This window comes from Martes martes (assembly GCF_963455335.1).
Source record: "Martes martes genome assembly, chromosome: 4".
Classification (NCBI taxonomy): Eukaryota; Metazoa; Chordata; class Mammalia; order Carnivora; family Mustelidae; genus Martes; species Martes martes.
The window spans coordinates 147769249-147788183 of record NC_137891.1 but is presented as its reverse complement, the minus strand read 5'-3'; the positions used below and the strand labels follow the sequence as shown (position 1 = coordinate 147788183).

The 18935-nt window shown below is 39.7% G+C and overlaps 1 protein-coding gene across 1 annotated transcript in view; it reads right to left on the bottom strand.

The window, feature by feature from the left end:
* The window catches only part of USP24 (ubiquitin specific peptidase 24), a gene marked incomplete at its 5' end in the record, with an annotated part of 138189 nt that overhangs the window by 74320 nt on the left and 44934 nt on the right, over positions 1–18935 (bottom strand). Inside the window, 13 exons of the mRNA XM_080800089.1 lie at positions 212–323; positions 1169–1300; positions 1933–2082; positions 2901–3008; positions 8335–8382; positions 8572–8733; positions 8826–8921; positions 9098–9205; positions 11384–11487; positions 12101–12215; positions 13357–13515; positions 14090–14164; positions 17175–17240. Of these exons, the coding sequence (XP_080656215.1) occupies positions 212–323; positions 1169–1300; positions 1933–2082; positions 2901–3008; positions 8335–8382; positions 8572–8733; positions 8826–8921; positions 9098–9205; positions 11384–11487; positions 12101–12215; positions 13357–13515; positions 14090–14164; positions 17175–17240 (1435 nt within the window). The remainder of the gene's footprint in view (positions 1–211; positions 324–1168; positions 1301–1932; positions 2083–2900; positions 3009–8334; positions 8383–8571; positions 8734–8825; positions 8922–9097; positions 9206–11383; positions 11488–12100; positions 12216–13356; positions 13516–14089; positions 14165–17174; positions 17241–18935) is intronic.

Sequence of the window (18935 nt, the reverse complement as noted above, 5' to 3'; positions counted from 1 at the left end):
TTGACCATTTGAGCTACTGGGCCATATAATTTAAAATTAATCATATACCATTCACATAAAAAGGAACTTATCTGTGTATATAAACATATATATACAGAGATGTAAAGGAAAGTCCAGAAGGATATTCCAGACTGAGAAGTGGACTTAGGAGGAGAGGAAAGAAAAATTTCTTAAAGAACTGAGAAAAAAAGATTTTAAGTTGTTTTCCTACCATTCATTGTGATTTCATATGACTCCAATTTAAGAATTTTCTCCTTGAAAAGCTGCTGTTGAACATCACTCTCGAGATCATGTTGCCCTTTTGTAAACCATTCAAAACACATCTGTGGATCAAGACAAATGTTATGCTGTAAGTAAAATCCATTTCAGGCAAATACATATTCCAAAGTGGGAAAGTGAAGGTAAGTTTAAACCTTCAAAAATATTTATTGATGAAATACCACTGAAAACTGAAATGCCTGGTACTCTGGAACTAAATAAAGCAGTTCCAGCAACCTTTCCCCCAGATAATGCAAATACAGACTCACACTGTTCAATGGAACTTAAATTTGGGCTTCTCCTCTAATGTTTATTAACAAGCCTGGCTATGTATGTGCCAATGACTGTGCTAGGCAAGGGCACATATGTAGTCCTTTCAACAATACTATCAAGCAGTTCTAATTCTGTAAAATGAGATGAGCAAACAGTAATTCATTGTTGAAATACGCCAAGTCAGGTGTTCTGCTCCTGGTTTAATCTACTTTCAGCTGCTTAATTATAGTTTAAAAAAGCTGTCTAGGCATTTATTTTTCTTTGTGTTTCTGGGGTACAACATCATTACAAGGACTCAAAGTTCTGGTTGGTAACTCGAAATTAGTTCCATGGGAGGGAGAAAAAAACACAAGACACAATAAGAATTCTGTAGCTGTGCTAGCTCTGAATTTGATTTTACCCAGAATGGTATAAAAATTACTAAAGAACTCTTATATTTAGATCATAGATATAAATTACATAAAATATTTTTTCAGCACTTATAGTTCCTGGCCTGTTAGTACAATGTATGCTTAGCAAATTAAGAAGTGTTTAGAATTAAAGATGTGAAACCCACAAAAAATATGAGACACCCAGAAAAGGTAAAATATTTAAGTCCCACTTCTGCCTTATTTTACCCACACTACCGTCTTCTTACCTCTCTATCTAATTCACAGACATCCTGGCCAGTCACAAGACACTCCCAGATTTCCTTGGCACGATTCCAACCCAGATACAGTGTAGCTTCTTGTAAGAAAAATGCTAGAAATTTTAGATGGGCCTCTAAATACTGCAAAAAGAAGTAATTGTTAATTAGTTAACTCCAGGCACTCCTTCCTAAAAGGAAAATGAAGAACAAATCTTTTTAATTAAAAAAAGAGTTCTACCTAACACTTTCTCATATAATTTAGGGTAATATAAATGCAAGACATCTGTTTGTAAGCTGACAGCACAATGTAGTAGAAGCTACTTGAAGTCTATTACCAATTCCAGTTGACTTAGGATGTCAATAAAATATCATCTCGGCAATCTCAAAGTAAAACACCACAAATTCACAAGCGGTAACTTAAGATTTTTTCTAATTTTTAAAAACAATGTTACTAACAAGTTGATTTAAGAAACAAAACAACTCTTCAGAGAACTGACAATTACTGTTTCCCATGAAAGACAAAAGAAAGATGGTGATCTTTATCACAGGCAGTTTTTAGGTGATTTATTGAAAGATTTACCCAGAAATAACACTTTTCTCAACTTTTGTTTTAAAATGATTGTAGTCAAAACACAAAACTGTTCGGTCACTACAAAGATACCTCAGGCCACCTCTTTTAGAGAGAAACCCAATGAATGTAATTTTTTACGGTTCAAGTGCAAAAAGCCAGATGAGCACTGTAAATCACAACACAAAAGGGCAATGGCGGATACCTCCCGGTAAGTGTATCGGCCGTCCACCAGTGTTGAACCAGTTAAGCCTCCGGGTCCAGCCACAGCGGCTGCAAGTCGATGACAGGCTATCAAACTTCCCGTTACCAATTTCACAATTTCAAAATTCTTCTTCAAGTCTTGAATAATACTCTTGGCAGAAACAACAAAAAGAAAGATGGCATGAGAAGCTGCAGTAATTTTGTCAGTTCAACACAAGCAAATAAAACCATCTAGTATGCACATAATTAAAATTAAGGGAATAAACTTCTCTGCTAATTTTCTTCCTCTAGAGAGTTTTTTTTGTTGTTGTTGTTTGTTTTTTTAAGGCGACTTTCCTAAGAACTATTCACTGGCTGTGTACTTTTCCGGATCTTTCTTCCCTAATCTCTCCCACCAAGAAAGATCCAGGTCCTTAAACAACCCAATCTTCCTGAGATCAAATGTCTTCACATCTTTCCAAACACATTCTGACTTTCATAAAAATGGCGTAATCATTTCAATAAATTAAGGAAATAAAAAGGAAATGAGTTAGGATAGATTAAAAGAAAAGCTCTGTTGATGGGGCGCCTGGGTGGCTCAGTGGGTTAAGCCTCTGCCTTTGTCTCAGGTCATGATCCCAGAGTCCTGGGATTGAGCCCCACATCAGACCCTCTGCTCAGCAGGGAGCCAGCAGGGAGCCTGCTTCTCCCCCTCTCTCTGCCTGCCTCTCTGCCTACTTGTGATTTCTCTCTCTGTCAAATAAATAAATAAAAAAAAACTTAAAAAAAAAAAAAAAAAAAGAAAAGCTCCATCGAAATGAAAGCAGAAGGATGTTTAAACTCAAGATTATTAGAGACTATAAATGAACTATATTAATAATCGTAAAAATGTAAAATAGGGACTTTAAAACTCAGCAATCTCTTTATGTTTTGTTATTCTAACAGCTGTGTGTTTAACTGGACAGTCATCGAACAGGGCTCTTCTCTTACCTTGTCTTGCTTTTGGTAGGTCTGTTTTATAAACGAGCGGGTGATCTCATGGAGCTGACGCAAAGCCGGCACCACCCATACAAACTGGGGGTTATTGAGCTGAGACGACTAGAGTTAAAAAGAAGTTATATCAGTTACATCTAGAAATAAATGGCAGGCTAAATTTATGGGCTATAAAAATTTCCCAAGTCAATTAGGTTTTATGGCTACACATTCTATTATTTTTCTCTTCACACTGCTCATTTAGAGCACATCTCCATGCATTCATAATTCAGTCTTCAACTTCTTATTCCGCATGCAATTTCCTAAGGCCAAGAACTGCAAACAGGAGTGGATGTGAAGTGACAGTAAATGTATAGGGGTACATCAGCAAAAAACAGACGACAAGGAATTAGCAACTTCAGAGGATAGATTAAGTAGCATAGGCTGCTAGGACATGTTGGAATGAAATAAGCTGATGGCCAAAATTTACCCTGGATAATACTGAGCTGGCTGATAAGTAAAATGGTATAAAAATACGATTTTCTATAATTATACAATTAAGATACCAATGATATCATCAAGATACTGATAGTGGTCTAAATATTAAAGAAAATACTCAGGAGCTGCTTGTACATCCTAGTTAAAACAATTTTGCAAGACAGAATTCTATTTTTATTATTACAGCCACTACACAGTTATACTTCGTATTTTTCATAACACTTTCAAATGTTATTTCTGAAACTGATACACGACAATCCAGATCTTTCATAGTACGTATCTGAAAAGTCCTATGTTTGTGAAATGATCTTTAAAAAGAGAACTGTTCTTTAATACATAGCATCTTTCAAACTAAGACATTTATAAAATTTGGAAGACTGTTAAACACTATTAATCAAGTTATCTATTAAGTCTCTAAAAACCTGAGTAGAAGTTTTAAGCCCTTAGCCTTTATTTTAAAGGCTGAATTTTGCTTTTGTTTTTACAGCCTTCTCTTCCTTCTTCAAGTGTCTCTGTCAGATGAAGACCTTTACGAGGTGGAAAATACTTCGGAAAAATACACTTTCTGTCTCTGGCAGGAAAACACTGTACTACCAAATATGTGTATTTGAGAGAGCTATTGCCAAAAACAGTACTGGTTTTCTTGAGGACCAGCCAATCAATCATCAAATACCCTATTTCCTGGATTCTAAGATACAGGTTTTAAAAATTTCAACATTTCTGAAATTCACGCTTCTTACAACTGTCAAAAGTAACTTAGCAGCCACTAGGTGTAGGAGTAATTTCTGACACTGCTGTCCTTACCTGAATGCATGTACCCTTGGCTGCATATGAAACATATTTGTTTGTGCATCTACCTGTCGTTTTAGTTGTGACTTCATTTCTGTAGCACCAAATAAGGATAGCTTTTTAACTTAAATTCAGAACAAGGATTTGTTACTTAAATTCTTATTAAAAAGATGGCACTATGATGTAACACTGACTAGCCTGTTGTGTCTGTCAACTCAATTAAAAACAAAGAAAACTGCCAGTGGTCTCAGTCTAAAGCATTTCTCACAGCTGGGGGAATTTGGTGTGACAGACTCAGACCTGGTGAAGGGCTCTGTCACCCAGCACTAAATGTCTGTCCAAAGGTACACCCATAATTCGAGAGAAGCCGTTTATCCTGTAGTAGACACATCGCAACTCAATTAAGGAAAAAAAGCAGCCAGAGTTTTACCAAAAAGGACAAGGACACAAAATTTCATATTCTTTCACATGCTTCAAAAGTACACAGTCACTCCTGGGAGATTTCAGCGGTCAAGATCACTACTCTAGATAATGAAAAGCACTGTGCCAGTGAAGCTCTGCATACTGGTCCAAAAAGAGGCTTCCATTCAGACTCTGGGCGGGAATTTTAACAAGGAAATGGTAAAAGAAATGTGCAATTTCTTTTTTCTTCTTTGCAAACTTATTAGGTCTGTGATGCGGGGTGCAATCACAGGCATCTTAGAATCAGAGAAATAAGGTATTATATTACAGGGCAACTATTTGCAAGACTACCTACATATTTCAGCTAAAATAGAAGAGCTGCAAAATAAAAAAGAATAAAACTCTAAGGGCTTAAGTCCAAACCGATACCTACTAATGATTATAAACATTAGGATATAAATGTGAACCCTTCAGCAAATAATCAGATATATTAAAAAAGCATCATTATGAAAGACTTAAGTCAATTATGGCTAGAATATTTTTATTTAACATAGAAAATCATCCTGTGGAAGTCGTTCACTGTCCAATAAAATTAAGGAAATCCTATAAAATCAGAATTTAAAAAGTACTTTCAATATAATCTTCCTACAGTTTAGCAAACAGGAAAGATGTTGTTTATTTCATCGTATCTATGACACTAGGTTGCTAAGTTACAAGAAAAATTTAAGTGATTTTTCTCTAGTTACCAAAGGGGCAAGAGACTATGGGAAACAATTAAAATGAGCATACTGGATAATGCCTGGTAATGGAGCTGAGGTTTTGTAAGTAGGAGGTAATGGCATGTCCGAAGCAGACACTGAGCGTCAGCTGAAGCCTCAGAGGTCAGGTGGTGCAGCCTGCAAACCTACGCCTAAACCTTCACTCACTTTTGTTAAACGACTATTCTCCTGGTGTCTCCCACGATGAGGGAGTCAGGAGGCAGTGCCCTCGACGGCAGACTGTTCTCACCGAACGTGCACTGTCTTCTCATATTGAAACATGCCTCCCATGACTTCTTGGGAGACCTAAAAAGTCAGTGCAATCAAACTTCTCTACCATAATCTAAGTCTCCGAAGAACACATTCATATTCTTCCTTGAATTCCATTCTCAAAGCTAAACATCCCCACTTTCTCATCTGCCTAATTTTTCCGGACCTAGCCATTTATCTAGATTCATAGTACCAATTTTTTGCACAGGAGGACATTTTTTAAAAAGTCTTTCCTCCCGTGCTAACCACATCACTGTGAAACTGCAGTGAGGACATCTTGCTACTCTTGCTTTCAATTACACGTTTCAGCAAGTAGTGGCCACTCCACACTGGGTAAGTAAAGATTTTAGTGTCTTCAACAGGGTGAAGGGGAGGGATCAAGAGGAAGGGATGGGCATCTACTTAGAAGCTGCCAGGTGCTGTGCTGGGGGAAGCCTTAAGAGAATGACTTAGGGTTATACAAACGCTGCTACTTGAGTAAAAATGACTTTTCTGGTTTAGTAAATTTTTTTTTTGGATGAGTACATTTAAATTTTTAATTGAAGGCAAAAAGAAGTGAAATAAGAGGGAGAGGGCTGGGGGTAAACAGTGGAAGGCATAAAGGAAGCAAAGGAAAGAGGACCATGGGAGCCAAGGGTATCCTGGCAGAATCTACAAAAATGAAGTTAAGAAAAAAAGGTCAGGATTTCTGAACACAACAGTGGAATCTGGGAATTTTAAGAGTGTGAAAAGCAGAGGGGAGGGGAGTCAGTTGGGGGGAACAGAGGTAGCTGAGGTTGGGAGGGGAGTAAGAGGTGGGTGATCTTGTCTTACCCTTTGCTTAGTTTCTGTGTAGCCTGGCAGGGAGACATAATCCCCAGTCAGCCCACCTTGCTGCCTGGCAGGAAAGGGCATAGCATAGAAAAACACCTTTAGTGGCAGTATATAACTCACCCCCCTGCCTGGAGTCAAGTCCAGGGGGTTCTGATCTTCCCACTGCCCCCCTCAGCCATGTGTACTTTCAGAGAGTATCTGTGAGCACTTAGTTCACTAGAAAGTGCTATGTAAATGCTAGGTATTGTTATTTGGAACAAAGTAACGGTCCATCAGAATTTCTTTACTGGGAGCAGTGGGAGATTTAAAAAAAAAAAAATGAAGAGTACTCCTTTCAAGTTTCACAAAATGACTCCAAAAATGGCCCTGCTGCTGTTTGAGTTCTGTCATAAAACAACAGGCATGAATGGAAGGAGTGCAGAGAGGCAGCGAAGACGCAGGGATGCCGCGGACCGACCAGGAGAGCTCAGTAACACTGAGCCTGAGCCACACGAGAAAGGAACGGAAGGAACGGATGGTGGGAAGGGGTTTCTGCTTTCAAAAGCCAATTTCCAGGGAACAGTCTCTTGGGTGTGGACCCCTCCCATTTATAAAGAAACATATCTGTTACTGAGAAGAAAAGACCACTGTTCTATAGATACCCTTTTCCTCTCACTGTCACTACTGAAGGATCTAAACTCCTTATATAACTCTGGACGAGGTCCAAGCATAAAGGCGGAGGCTGCAATAAACGATCCGGACTACCGAGCTGAGAAAACTGGAAAAATTCGAACTGTATCTGAGGATGAGAGCAACGCTGCTGAATTAAAGTAACCATTCCTCACAGCCTGAGCACCATCAGCTCCAGCCTGTGAGTGACTTTTTGAAAATCTCTAAAGCTAGCGTGTATATAGAAAATTCAACTGATTGAATTCCGGGGTCAGAAATTTAAACACCAAGTTCTTAGGTGTCCCCAACTAAACCTGATGACCACACAGAACTTCATGAAAGCCCACTGAGTCACCACAGCCTTTTAACAAGAGCTGAGCGTCTCTGAATACACCAGTGAAAAGGAGCAGTGTTCAAGATCCTTTAAAGAAATACTTCTTAGTGAAAGCCAAGAAAAATGTTGAACCAATGAAATAACGGAGCCCCTGGCTAGTCACCAAAACCTTTTCTTATGTCACAGTAAGAGGAAGTCCCTCTCACTATGAGGCTCTCTGTTGGGTCTGCGCAAGCTGAGGGCCTTGGCCGGAGGAGCGCACCTCCTCTGGCCAGGGCTGCGGCTCCAGTGAGCAGCCCTGTCATGAGCCCCCTAGAGCACAGGCAAGCACGGGAAGGCACGGGCAGACGCTGAAGCACTGGGGCGACAGGAGAGCTCCAGTCCTCACTGCTTCCTCTGCTAACCAGGCTTTCAAAGGGTGGCCCCTAAATCCCCCGCAGCCTAGAGGCCAGAGCCCTGAGCAGGGGAGGGCTCCCACAGCAGTCGCTAGCTATAGACCACCTTCTAGCCTCAGACCCCAGCAGCAGGACTATGGAATTTCTTTATGGACACCTCTGAACCAGGCACCTGAGAAACGACTATGTGCCAGCACTGCACGAAACTCTTTCTTCCCACTCTATGAGTGTTCCTCCATTTCTCCTTCAAGGCAGAAAAACAGGCATGATACTAATCCACTATACTTAATAAAGTTGTGCAGACTTTGCATTTATTTTACAAAGAAAAAACTAAATTAAGGTCTTACAGCTTCTTGGAAACAACAAAATGAAACTACTCTGTGAACGTGACCTTGGATTCATGAATATTTAAATAGCAGCTTCTATCTGAACTTTACTCAAAGAAACACCAAAAGAGACTGTTATCTTCAAAGTATAGTATCACTTATTGAAAGAAATTATTAAATTAGTATACCTTTTACGCAGTTCCATCTGCAAATTCTTACCTTGAATCCATCCTTCTTGTTTTTTTCCAAACCTGACCATTCTCCAGGCTGAAATTAATTTTAAGAGAAACATAAGTGACTTGGAAAAAGCAGTACCCGTAATTTCCCAGTCCTGGACTCTAAGGCAAGAGTTTCCAGGCAGGACATTTAATTTACAGAATAGGGTAAGAAAATGATTTGGCTCTAACTACAACACTATGGGTCTGACAACAAAACTAGACCAAAGACAAAACCGACCCTTTTAATGTCTTCGATGCACTTAATGATGTAGCTCCTCTTGATTGCCTCTTTCACGGCATATGCATCGCTAAGGATTGTCAGGTGCTCCTCCAGGGCTTGCTGAATAAGGCTACTGGGCAGGGTCGGAAGATGCGCCAGTTCCCAGAGTACATCTAACACCTGCAATAATGCCACACAAGATGAGCCGGCCCACACACCAGTCAGACCACATTCAGTATTTGTAGCTGGGAAGATTAACTGGATTCTCCTGCCTTTCCAGAAGTGGTCTCAAAGCGAGCTTCCCGGCCTATTCGTCCAATCAGACTCAACAGCTTCTGTCTCACTCGATCACTTTCAGTCTCCCAGCTCTGGGGAACAGGAAAGACAAGACAATCCAATTTCATCAAATGGGCAAAATATGCAGAAACCTTACACTTGAGCTAAAATGGTTTAACAAAGTAAGAAGAGTTACTTAACTCAGAGACCTCAAAATGAGCTTCTTTTAGAAAAACTTAAAAGCAGGCGCAGCTGACTGGACACATACCTTCTGGATGAGAACAAACAGATGATTAAGCTGATCCGAATTAAATTTGACAGCTGCTGCAGCAATAATTGTATGGATGTTCTCGATCACAGTAGATGACTGTCCCGACTGGAAAAGGAGACAGTGGGGGAAAGTTACGTCCTGCAACTTGGAAAGACCCTCATGCTTCCCCCCAGCAACTGACAGAAGCCCAAGTAAAATAGCAACAAGATAAACTGATTCTGGCCTGATCAGCACTCACCTGCATGACAACAAAAACACAGGAAACAACCACTGTTAATGGCCATCAGTTGGCTTTGTTGAAATTTCTAGCAACATTAAATCTTTAAAAGAAATTCTCAATCCGACACATATGCATTTCAAGAGGAGAGCAAGAAATATTTTCAACTGGCTCTTAAAAAGGTTCGAACTAAGCACAGACCAAACACATTCACTTCCAGCACTTTATAAATGAGCTTGAGGGTACCATCTACCTGAGAGTACCATCTACCTCATTTTTTATTTTGCCCCTAGATTCTTTATAATTTCAACTAATATTAATTTATCCCACATCCAGTAAATCTCTGCCTCAGTGATGTAGGCCCTGTGGTCAACTTTGTGGTCAAAATTCACTTTATAACTTCAAACATGACTCCATCATGCCTCACTGCACACCATGCAAAGGACTTGAGAGGCAGACTTTCTGAGATTCAACTCTAGTGCTCGCTTCGGCAGCACATATACTAAAACTGGAATGAGATTCAACTCTACAAGAATCTGCTTAGTATCTACTATGTACATGTATTCACTGAACGTAGCAATGATATACAATATCTGCATTATGGTCTCTAATCGCCAACCTTAGGTGGATTCAAAGGATTCAAAGCTCACACTCACAAATGAGAGTATTCAACTACGGTGGACATGGGAAGCAAGATTTTATAGGACCCGGGACTGTTTTCTTTCTATAGCCTACTCTCTGCTGCTAGGCTGGGAGCCTGCAAATTACAGTTCCTCTCCTAGCTCCACTGCTGTGATATTCTGCCTATGAGAGGCACTGCTGGGTAATGAGAAGGGAAGAGGAAGAAAGAAGCATGGGTTCGTGCTCAGGAAGTGGACGCAGGGGCTGGCATCGGTGGCAGCCAGAGAGAAGCCCTGGTGGCCGTGCCACCACCTCTCTGGCACCCCAGCATGTGACAGGAGAGCACCTCCCAAAGTTGCTCCCTTTCCTTGGACTTCAGAGGTCCCTTTCCCCATTCTGTTCCTCCAACATTCCTACTTCTCTCTTTTGCTCTTCCACCCCAGCAAGGCCTTTGTAAATAGGCCCCTGTATCCAATTCCCTCTGAAATACCCAATTTAGCTTCTGTTTCCTGACTAGGTTCTGAGTATACAGTGAACTAAGACGGTATAGTCAAGGTAAGCCCCAGGTCTCCTTCTGGCTTAGTGGCTAGACAAAGGCTAATACCATTACTGAAATAGCCTGGAAAATGACTAGATGCTGACATACTGAATTTGAGATGCCTACAAGATGGCATGCAAGAAGGCATAACTGTTATGTGTCCAGGCACATGGCACTGGAGTGCCAAGAGGAGGTCTGAATTGGGGACATAGTTCTGAGTGTCAGCGGCATCCAAATGCACTTAAAGCCCCAGGAGGGGAAGAAACTGCCCCACGGGAGATTACAGACCAAGGAAAGGGCTAAGATGTGAACAAAACTAGTATCTACAAAGAAGAAGAGAATAAATAAGTTAGTACAGGAGACTTAAAAAGGGTACCAGAAAAGTGGGGGGGAAAATGAGTCCAAGGGACTAGTAAAAAAGTGAATGAAAAGAAAAGGCAGGGGCATGGCCAATCCGGCAGTGACCTCGGGGAGTCCTGGTGAGATGAGGTCTGGGAACTCAGTAAGCAGGACTCTCACTCTCACGTTAACAACCCAACAGGAAAAACTCATCCGTGAAAACTGATGAGCAAACGGTGAAAAGAACACAAGACTGACAAATGAGAGACATACTCTTCTAGTGCTGCCACTAACTGCTGGGGAGCCTGTGGGAGGGCTCTTCATTGTGTTAACTGAGAAACGAAGAGGGCTAGACGTGCTCAGTCGTTTCACATCTTCTGAGCAAGTGCAAGCCTTTCTTACATACACAACCTTGACACAAGCCCCAGATGGGAAAGCAGATTTTGGCAGAGCTGCTGTGGCTGAAGCAAGACAGAAAAGCTCCATTTCCCTGCTCGTTCACCACCCTCCACCCTCTCTTTCTGCCAGAAATGTCAGAAAAAGGCAAAAGTAATTCTGATCAACTTACCTGTATCTTCCAAATTTTAGTGAGCTCATCTAAAGACAGTTTACTGCCCAAGAGTTCAATAATCCCCTTTATACGATCACAGTATTGGGCTTGGTCTATGTTGCCTAGGAGAAGAGACACCCAAGAGGCAGAACAGTGAACACTGACTTTTTTTTTTTTTTTTTTTTTTTAAGATTTTATTTATTTATTTGTCAGAGAGAGAGAGAGAGTGAGCACAGGCAGACAGAGTGGCAGAGGGAGAAGCAGGCTCCCTGCAGAGCAAGGAGCCCGATGTGGGACTCGATCCCAGGACGCTGGGATCATGACCTGAGCCGAAGGCAGCCGCTTAACCAACTGAGCCACCCAGGCGTCCCTGAACACTGACTTTTTAAATACGATTCTATTAATTCAAAGCAATAGTAACTTGTACAACATTTAAAGGCTAATACAGTCAAAACAACATTTTCTTACCATTAGTACAAAAAATGTTATTTATAATTATGATAGGAAATTTTTTTTAAAAGATTTTATTTATTTATTTGACAGACAGAGATCACAAGTAGGCAGAGAGGCAGGCAGAGAGAGAGAAGGAAACAGGCTCCCTGCTGAGCAGAGAACCAGATGTGGGGCTCGATCCCAGGACCCTGGGATCATGACCTGAGCAGAAGGCAGAGGCTTTAACCCACTGAGCCACCCATGCGCCCCAGAAAAAAAAAAATTTTTTTTAAAGCAACTTACCTTCCAATGCAATTGACAGAACTGAGTTTTCAACCAGCCAATCTAACAGTCTGTCTGTATCTATAGCATTCTTCACAGATTTGGATAAAGTGCTATCTTCTATTAGCTTGGTTACCTAAAAAGACAGAATTATTGTGAATAAACCTAGTGTAAATATGCATAATCAAAATATATATACTTATATACATATCCTGTGATTTATACAGTGTTGTAATGTGGTCTGATAATTAGTCAAAATGTATTGAAAGCCAGTTACTGTAATAAGTTAACAGACTATTTATTCCTGATGTGTCTTTAAAAAGAACAGGGAGTCAAGAATGGCACTTGGGGTGGCTCGGGGAAAAGCATCTGACCCAACTTCTACCAGTGCACCCTCTGAATTCTGTACTTGGGACCGGAAAGTGTCAGTCCCTCCCTGGTCCCAAGTACAGACCATCTGTGGCCATGATGTCTACCCCATGAAAAATATCACTCTGTAGGAAGAGAGAAAGCCAAGCCAACACACTCAGAAAAGCAGGGACAAGACTTGGACAGTCCTGGCAGTGGTCAGGTCTCAAATTCTAGTTGTTCCTGCTGCCCACATGTGTCCCTGCCCTCCCATGGTCTGGCCAGCCAATCCTTCATTCACGTGGAACAGCCCAGCCTTCCTCCCTGTAATTCCTCTTTTGGCCCCAGATGGTTCACGATGAGTTTGCTCCACTTGCAGTAAAGAATCCTAGCTAATGTGGACCTTCAGGGAAGATGACCAGAGATATGACTGAACTATACTGGCTCCAACTGTACTCACCAAAACCAACTACGTTCAGATGAAGTTTAGGAAGTGATAGGAAAACACTTCCAGCATTTTGCTTAGGTGGTCACAGCTGTAGTCTTTTTGTTTTGGTCCAACCCAAGTTAGAACATTTGGTTTAAGGAAACACCTATCTGAAATATACCAAAAGGAAGTGTACCCCTAGGGTAAACAGTAAATCTCGAAAGGTCTAATCCAAGGAATTATGTTCTAGGAAATTTCACAAAAACAATAGATCTTTCACAAATACTTCAGAGAATGAATTTTGAATGTAACACATATATAAAGACCACCTTAATAATTATAGCCCTATGTACCACTTTATGTATAATCATTGTTTTCTTTTTTGTATGATTACAAGAAACCCTTCTTTATTTCCCAACATTTTTACATTAATGACCATATGTTTTGGCAGAGTTTAAAGAGTCTGTGCTTTAAGTCTTCTGGAAGCAAATGTAAAACTTACTTCTTTGAGAGAATTCATTTTAGCACTAAAATGTGGGGATTTCAGCATGCGCAGTAGGATGTCTAATCGAAGGTCATCTACCACGGTCACCAGATCCGGCTGGAAACGCATGCAGAGTAACTTGATGGCAGACAAGAGCTCAGGGATGCTAACCAATCTCTTTTATTAAAAGCACACACAAACAAAAAAGGAACCATGAAAACATTCTGATCTCAATTTCTATAACACACACAGGAATTTAGCACATTTTCAACAGCAATGGTTTGGTGATATCCAATACTCCATATGGTCAATTAACTAGTTTGCTTTTAAATAAGTTAGTACACAGGTGAGCAAAGGGAAGGGCCCTGTGAGAATTTCAAGGTCAACAAAATAAATCATGTTAAATGTTAAAATTGATTTAAACAACTTTGGATAAGCTTATAGTATGGACTTATTTTAAAGCATCCTCAATGCTATACCAATTACAATACTATCTAAATCAACATGTTAGTAGAATTCTGAATGGTATCACCTACTGAGAACCCTAAATTGACTCTACTGGTAAGATTTACGGCCAACCTGGTGCTTCAGAAAAAGCACTTTTTGGTTAGGAAATGTATAGTTAATTTGATATGAGTAGTATGTGACCAGGATCCAAAGAACAAAGGTGTGTGAACCTTGCCCTAGATCCTGGCTGTGCTTCTATGGGTGAACGGGCACTGGGGCCTACCTGGTGGGGGATAGGATTTACCTTGTCTTTGAGGTCCTTCTCCTCTACACTGCGCACATCCTGGATCGTAGTAAGGATGACCGGGTCTAGCATTGGCTGTGGAACAGAAGTGCTGCGCTTAATAAAGACTGCTGCTTCTGCTCCAGAACTGGAGAGAAGTCACTTCTTCACTCACGCTTCACAGAGGAGAAAGTGCAATGCCAAGACCTTGATTCCAGTATCAGATGCTGCAGCTAGCTACCAGCATCCCAAGCAGGCCCTCAAGGGACTCCATGCCCCAGCTCCTTTCAAACCACGTGGGTGCAGTCCCTGTCACTGCTATCTTAGCAGGGTCCTTCTATTTTTTTAAATATGTCTCATTTATTAAGTTTTTTTGTTTTTGCCAATAGAAGTTTGAGATTTTTTTCCTTCAAATTTTTATTTAAATTCTAGTTACTTAACATACAGTGCAATACTGGTTTCAGGAGTAGAATTCAAGGATTCTTATTTATTTATGAAGTGGGGGAGAGAGAGAGCGTGCGAGTGCGCACACACATGCAGGGAGTGGTGCAGAGAGAGGAGAAATGTAGGCTCTCCACTGAGCAGGGGAAGCCTGACATGGGGCTACATCCCAGGACCCCAGGATCATGACCTGAGCCGAAGGCAGACACTCAAGCCACTGAGTCACCTAGGCGCCCCAGAATTCAGTGATTCGTCTGAGGGTCTTTTTTTTTTTTTTTTTTTAAAGGATTTTATTTATTTGTCAGAGAGAGAGAGTGTGAGAGCAAAGCAGGGGGAACAGCAGGCAGAGGGAAAAGCAGGCTCTTGGCTGAGCAGGGAGCCCAATGCAGCACTCGATCCCAGGACCCTGGAATCTTAACCTGAACCAAAGGCAGACACTTAACCAAATGAGCCACCCACGCGTCCCTCATAAGGGTCTTTTTAAAGAGCAACCAAAGAGGGGGTGCCCTGGTTGGCTCAGTGGGTTAAGCCTCTGCCTTCGGCTCACGTGATGATCTCAGGGTCCTGGGATCGAGCCCTGCATCGAGCCCTGCATTGAGCCCCACATCAGGCTCTCTGCTCAGCAGGGAGCCTGCGTCCTCCCCTCTCTCTGTCTGCTGCTTTGCCTACCTGTGATCTCTCTCTGTCAAATAAAATCTTGGGGAAAAAAAAAAAAAGAAGCAACCAAAGACACATAAACTAAAACATGAAGCATGAGTATGTATGATTTTTGTAATAAAGTAAATATTTTACATTTGACTTCAACAAATTAATATAAGCATGGAGCACAAAAAATGTGCTGCAATACGCATTAATTTTGTGTGCTGATATAAATGAGGCCTCTAGAGGAGATTAACACAACACTCTGCTCCAGAATGGTAGCATAATCCAATAACTGACTCTAAGTATTACGTTAGAAGTAAGAAAGTATTAGCTTGGTCTAAATGCTCACTTCCATCTAAGTAAAATAATTTTTAAAACTTATCTGGTGACAAGAGAAGATAGTATTTGGCTGGCAAAGCCAAGAAGACATTAGCAATGAATTAAAACGACCTCAGACAATTATCCAAATAGAATCTCCTCCTTTCTCCTCATGCCCACTGTACAGTGAGGACTGCGGGCTGTGAGGGTAAGAGGCGAGCATGCTGTTCTCCTCAGCAGCACGGGCCCTGCTTACTCCCCACTGCAGCTGAGACAGCAGGATAACCCTTTCACAGACAAGGAAGCCAAGGCACATACATATGTCTTCCAAAGTCACAGAACTGGCAAGTAGTATAGTCAATTGTTAGTTTATATCAAGTAATAGGATGTGAATACAGTATGAGAATAAATTCAAGGCATGAATATATTGCTGAATAAATGTAAGGTTGGACAGTTTGAAATAATTAAAGTTAAATATGTTGCGGCTGGATATTCAACACTTTTTTGCTCTTTTTACTCTATAAAATTCCAAAAATTCTATTAAACCTAGAATTTCTAAAAAACTTATTATTAATTAGTAGCTGTAATATTTATGCTAAATCTCTTTCCACAATGGAATGCATGGGTAAAGAGCATTTAAAAATCCAATCCTGGCTCTGATTATTAAAAAGCCAAGTATTAAATTATTAATAATTATTAAATTATTAAAAAGTCAAATTATTTTGCCTCTTGTGTCTTATCTTACTATAAAACTCATGATTCTATGTTGAATAAGCTGAAAGAACACTAAATGTTTCTAAAGAACTTAATAACCAGAATGAAGAAAGGCATAAATAGCCATCTGATTTCATTTAAAAATCTTATAGGATTACTTTGACATTTAAATAAAGCATGTAACACTTAGAAATTGTAGACATTTCCAGAACCTACTAAAACAAATCTTATCTCCCTTGTTAAAATGGCCCTAAGTGAATGAGATATTAACAAGAAGGAACAGTGCAAACACATTGCTCCCAAAGGACACAATGCTTTCAAAGGCATTTATAGTGACTTAAAAAAAAATCTCTGTGAAAGTTATAGGTTTCACACATCTATTTACAAAGAAAACAAAAAAATGAAGGTATTTCAAAGTGACACTTCATTCAGTAAAACTTGTTAACTGAAATGGAAAGGAAACAAGAAAGTACAATAGGCCTTAAGCATCAGCAAACGGATATACCCAGCTTTGCCTATGTGATGACCTGTTGGCTTACGGTCTGCAGGGGCAGAAAATTAGACATGATGTGCCATTAGGCCACTATTCAGCAGTCACTTGGCTAGTAAGTAAGCCCAGTGGGTTGCTCAATGCTGCTGTAATTTAATACATAATGGCAATGAATCCTTCAACAATCCTGGGAAGGGGGCTGGGATATATGCCGCCTATTTTATAGATAAAAACACATGTAATCGTATATAAATCATATTTGATAAAAGGATAAGTTGAAAAGGTAAAGAATCATAAATATTAGAGATCTCTTATACTTTAAATTATTAATCATTTTTTAGTTACCTTCTGATTATATTTTTACTAGAAAAATAGCTTATCCGAAAAAAAGAAGTTACTCTGGATTAGACACAATTCTGAACAACCTGATAAAAAGATAATGATGACTACTGGTATGTCCTAGGTCACCTTCTGAGTAAATGTAGAGTGGCCCCATCTTACCTGAACCACCGAGGAATTGAGGTACTCTGCACACACCCCTAAAGGCTGTACCAATGCTGAGACTGCCTGAAAACAAGGATGGTGCAGGTTAGACCTCAGTGTGAGACAGTTTTTTCTTTTCAGCATTTAACAAATCCCTTTTAATATATCAGAGACAATCTGAAATGGTGACTTGATCAAGTCATGAATGAATGACTAGACAAGTCATTCTCCTGGAGAGGAAGAACTGATATAAAGACGCCAATCCTTTAAACTGTGATAGAAATTTAGTATAATTTAAATCATAATATGCCAATAAAACTCTAGAGGGCTGGATGAAATATTTTTAAAGTTCAAACCAAAGAATATTAAAAATTTTTATTTGAAAAAGGAGAGAACAGCTGGTGAAGAAGTGAAATGTGCCTTCAACAAAAACATCAAAAACTTCCATGAAGAAAATGACAAACCTTGACTAAAATACATAAGAAAAGGCCCAAATAAACAAGGAGATACCATGTTCTTGAATGGAAAGGACCTGTACTGTAATTTTCCACACACTGACCTATAAATTCAACACAATTCCAAACATGATCTCAGTGGGATTTTCTGCAGGACAACTTGACATTCTCAAACTCTGAGAATGACCAAGAGAATCTGAGAGAAGAATGATGCTGGGCAAACTGGCGCTACCGGTGTTGAAAACAAGGGAGCAATAGTATACAAATGGGTAAAGAATGAACAGATGAATGAATGACTCAGACAGAAGTCCAGGAACACACCCGTGGACATGTGGGGGCTTTGACATGTGATAGAGACAACACATCAAAATAATAGAGAAAACAAAAATTTAGTCATTAGACGATCTTACAACAATCAGTTATCCATCTGGAAGAAAATGAAATTGGATCTCTATCTTATGTAATATATAAAAAGAAATCCTAAATGAATTCAAGAGCTAGGTACAAAAAGTAAAACTGTAAAAGTATAAAATGAAATGAGCATTTTTATAACTTTGAGATGGGAGAACATTCCCTAAGCAAGTTAGGAAACTTAAGCTGTTAAACTGTTAAGGAAAAAATCTTCCACATAAAATGTGGAAGCTTCTGTATAGCAAAAGGCACCATCAATAAAAATAAAAAGAGAAGCAAAAGAATGGAAGAAAAAATTTACATATACATAAAGTAGACATGGCACTGATGTGCTGAACATAAAAAGAATTCCTGAAAGTTAGTAAGATAACCCCAAAGTAACCCAAATAACTAGGTCAATTTACAGAAGAATACAAACAGCCAATAATCACACGATGAAATGCTCAAATTCAAAGGAAATCAGAGTCTTACCAATTAAATAATAAAATGTTATTTTTGTCCACTATAATGAAAAATTAAAGATGAAAAATATTCAGTATTAACAAGAGAAATAAGGAATGGGTTTATGGAAGTACAGACTGGTATAAGTTTTTTGGAAAGAGATTTAATACTACTGAATATAATCTAAAAATGTATATAGTTTTTAAGCCAGAAATCCCGTTTTCTAGGAATCTGTCCTTCAGAAATGGTAGCACATGCACATTAATACAAATTTATATGGGAAGCTGTCTTAAGAGCAAAGACTTAGAAATAATCCAATGCCCATTAATAAGTGACAGCATCAGGGTACAACAGGTGCAGAAACTGATGAGAGCCATTAAAAACGATGACAGTGCTGACCAGGAAAGATGTCCATGACAGATGTTAAATGAAAATACGCTACTAGGTATAGCTTTATTACAAAATTCAGTTT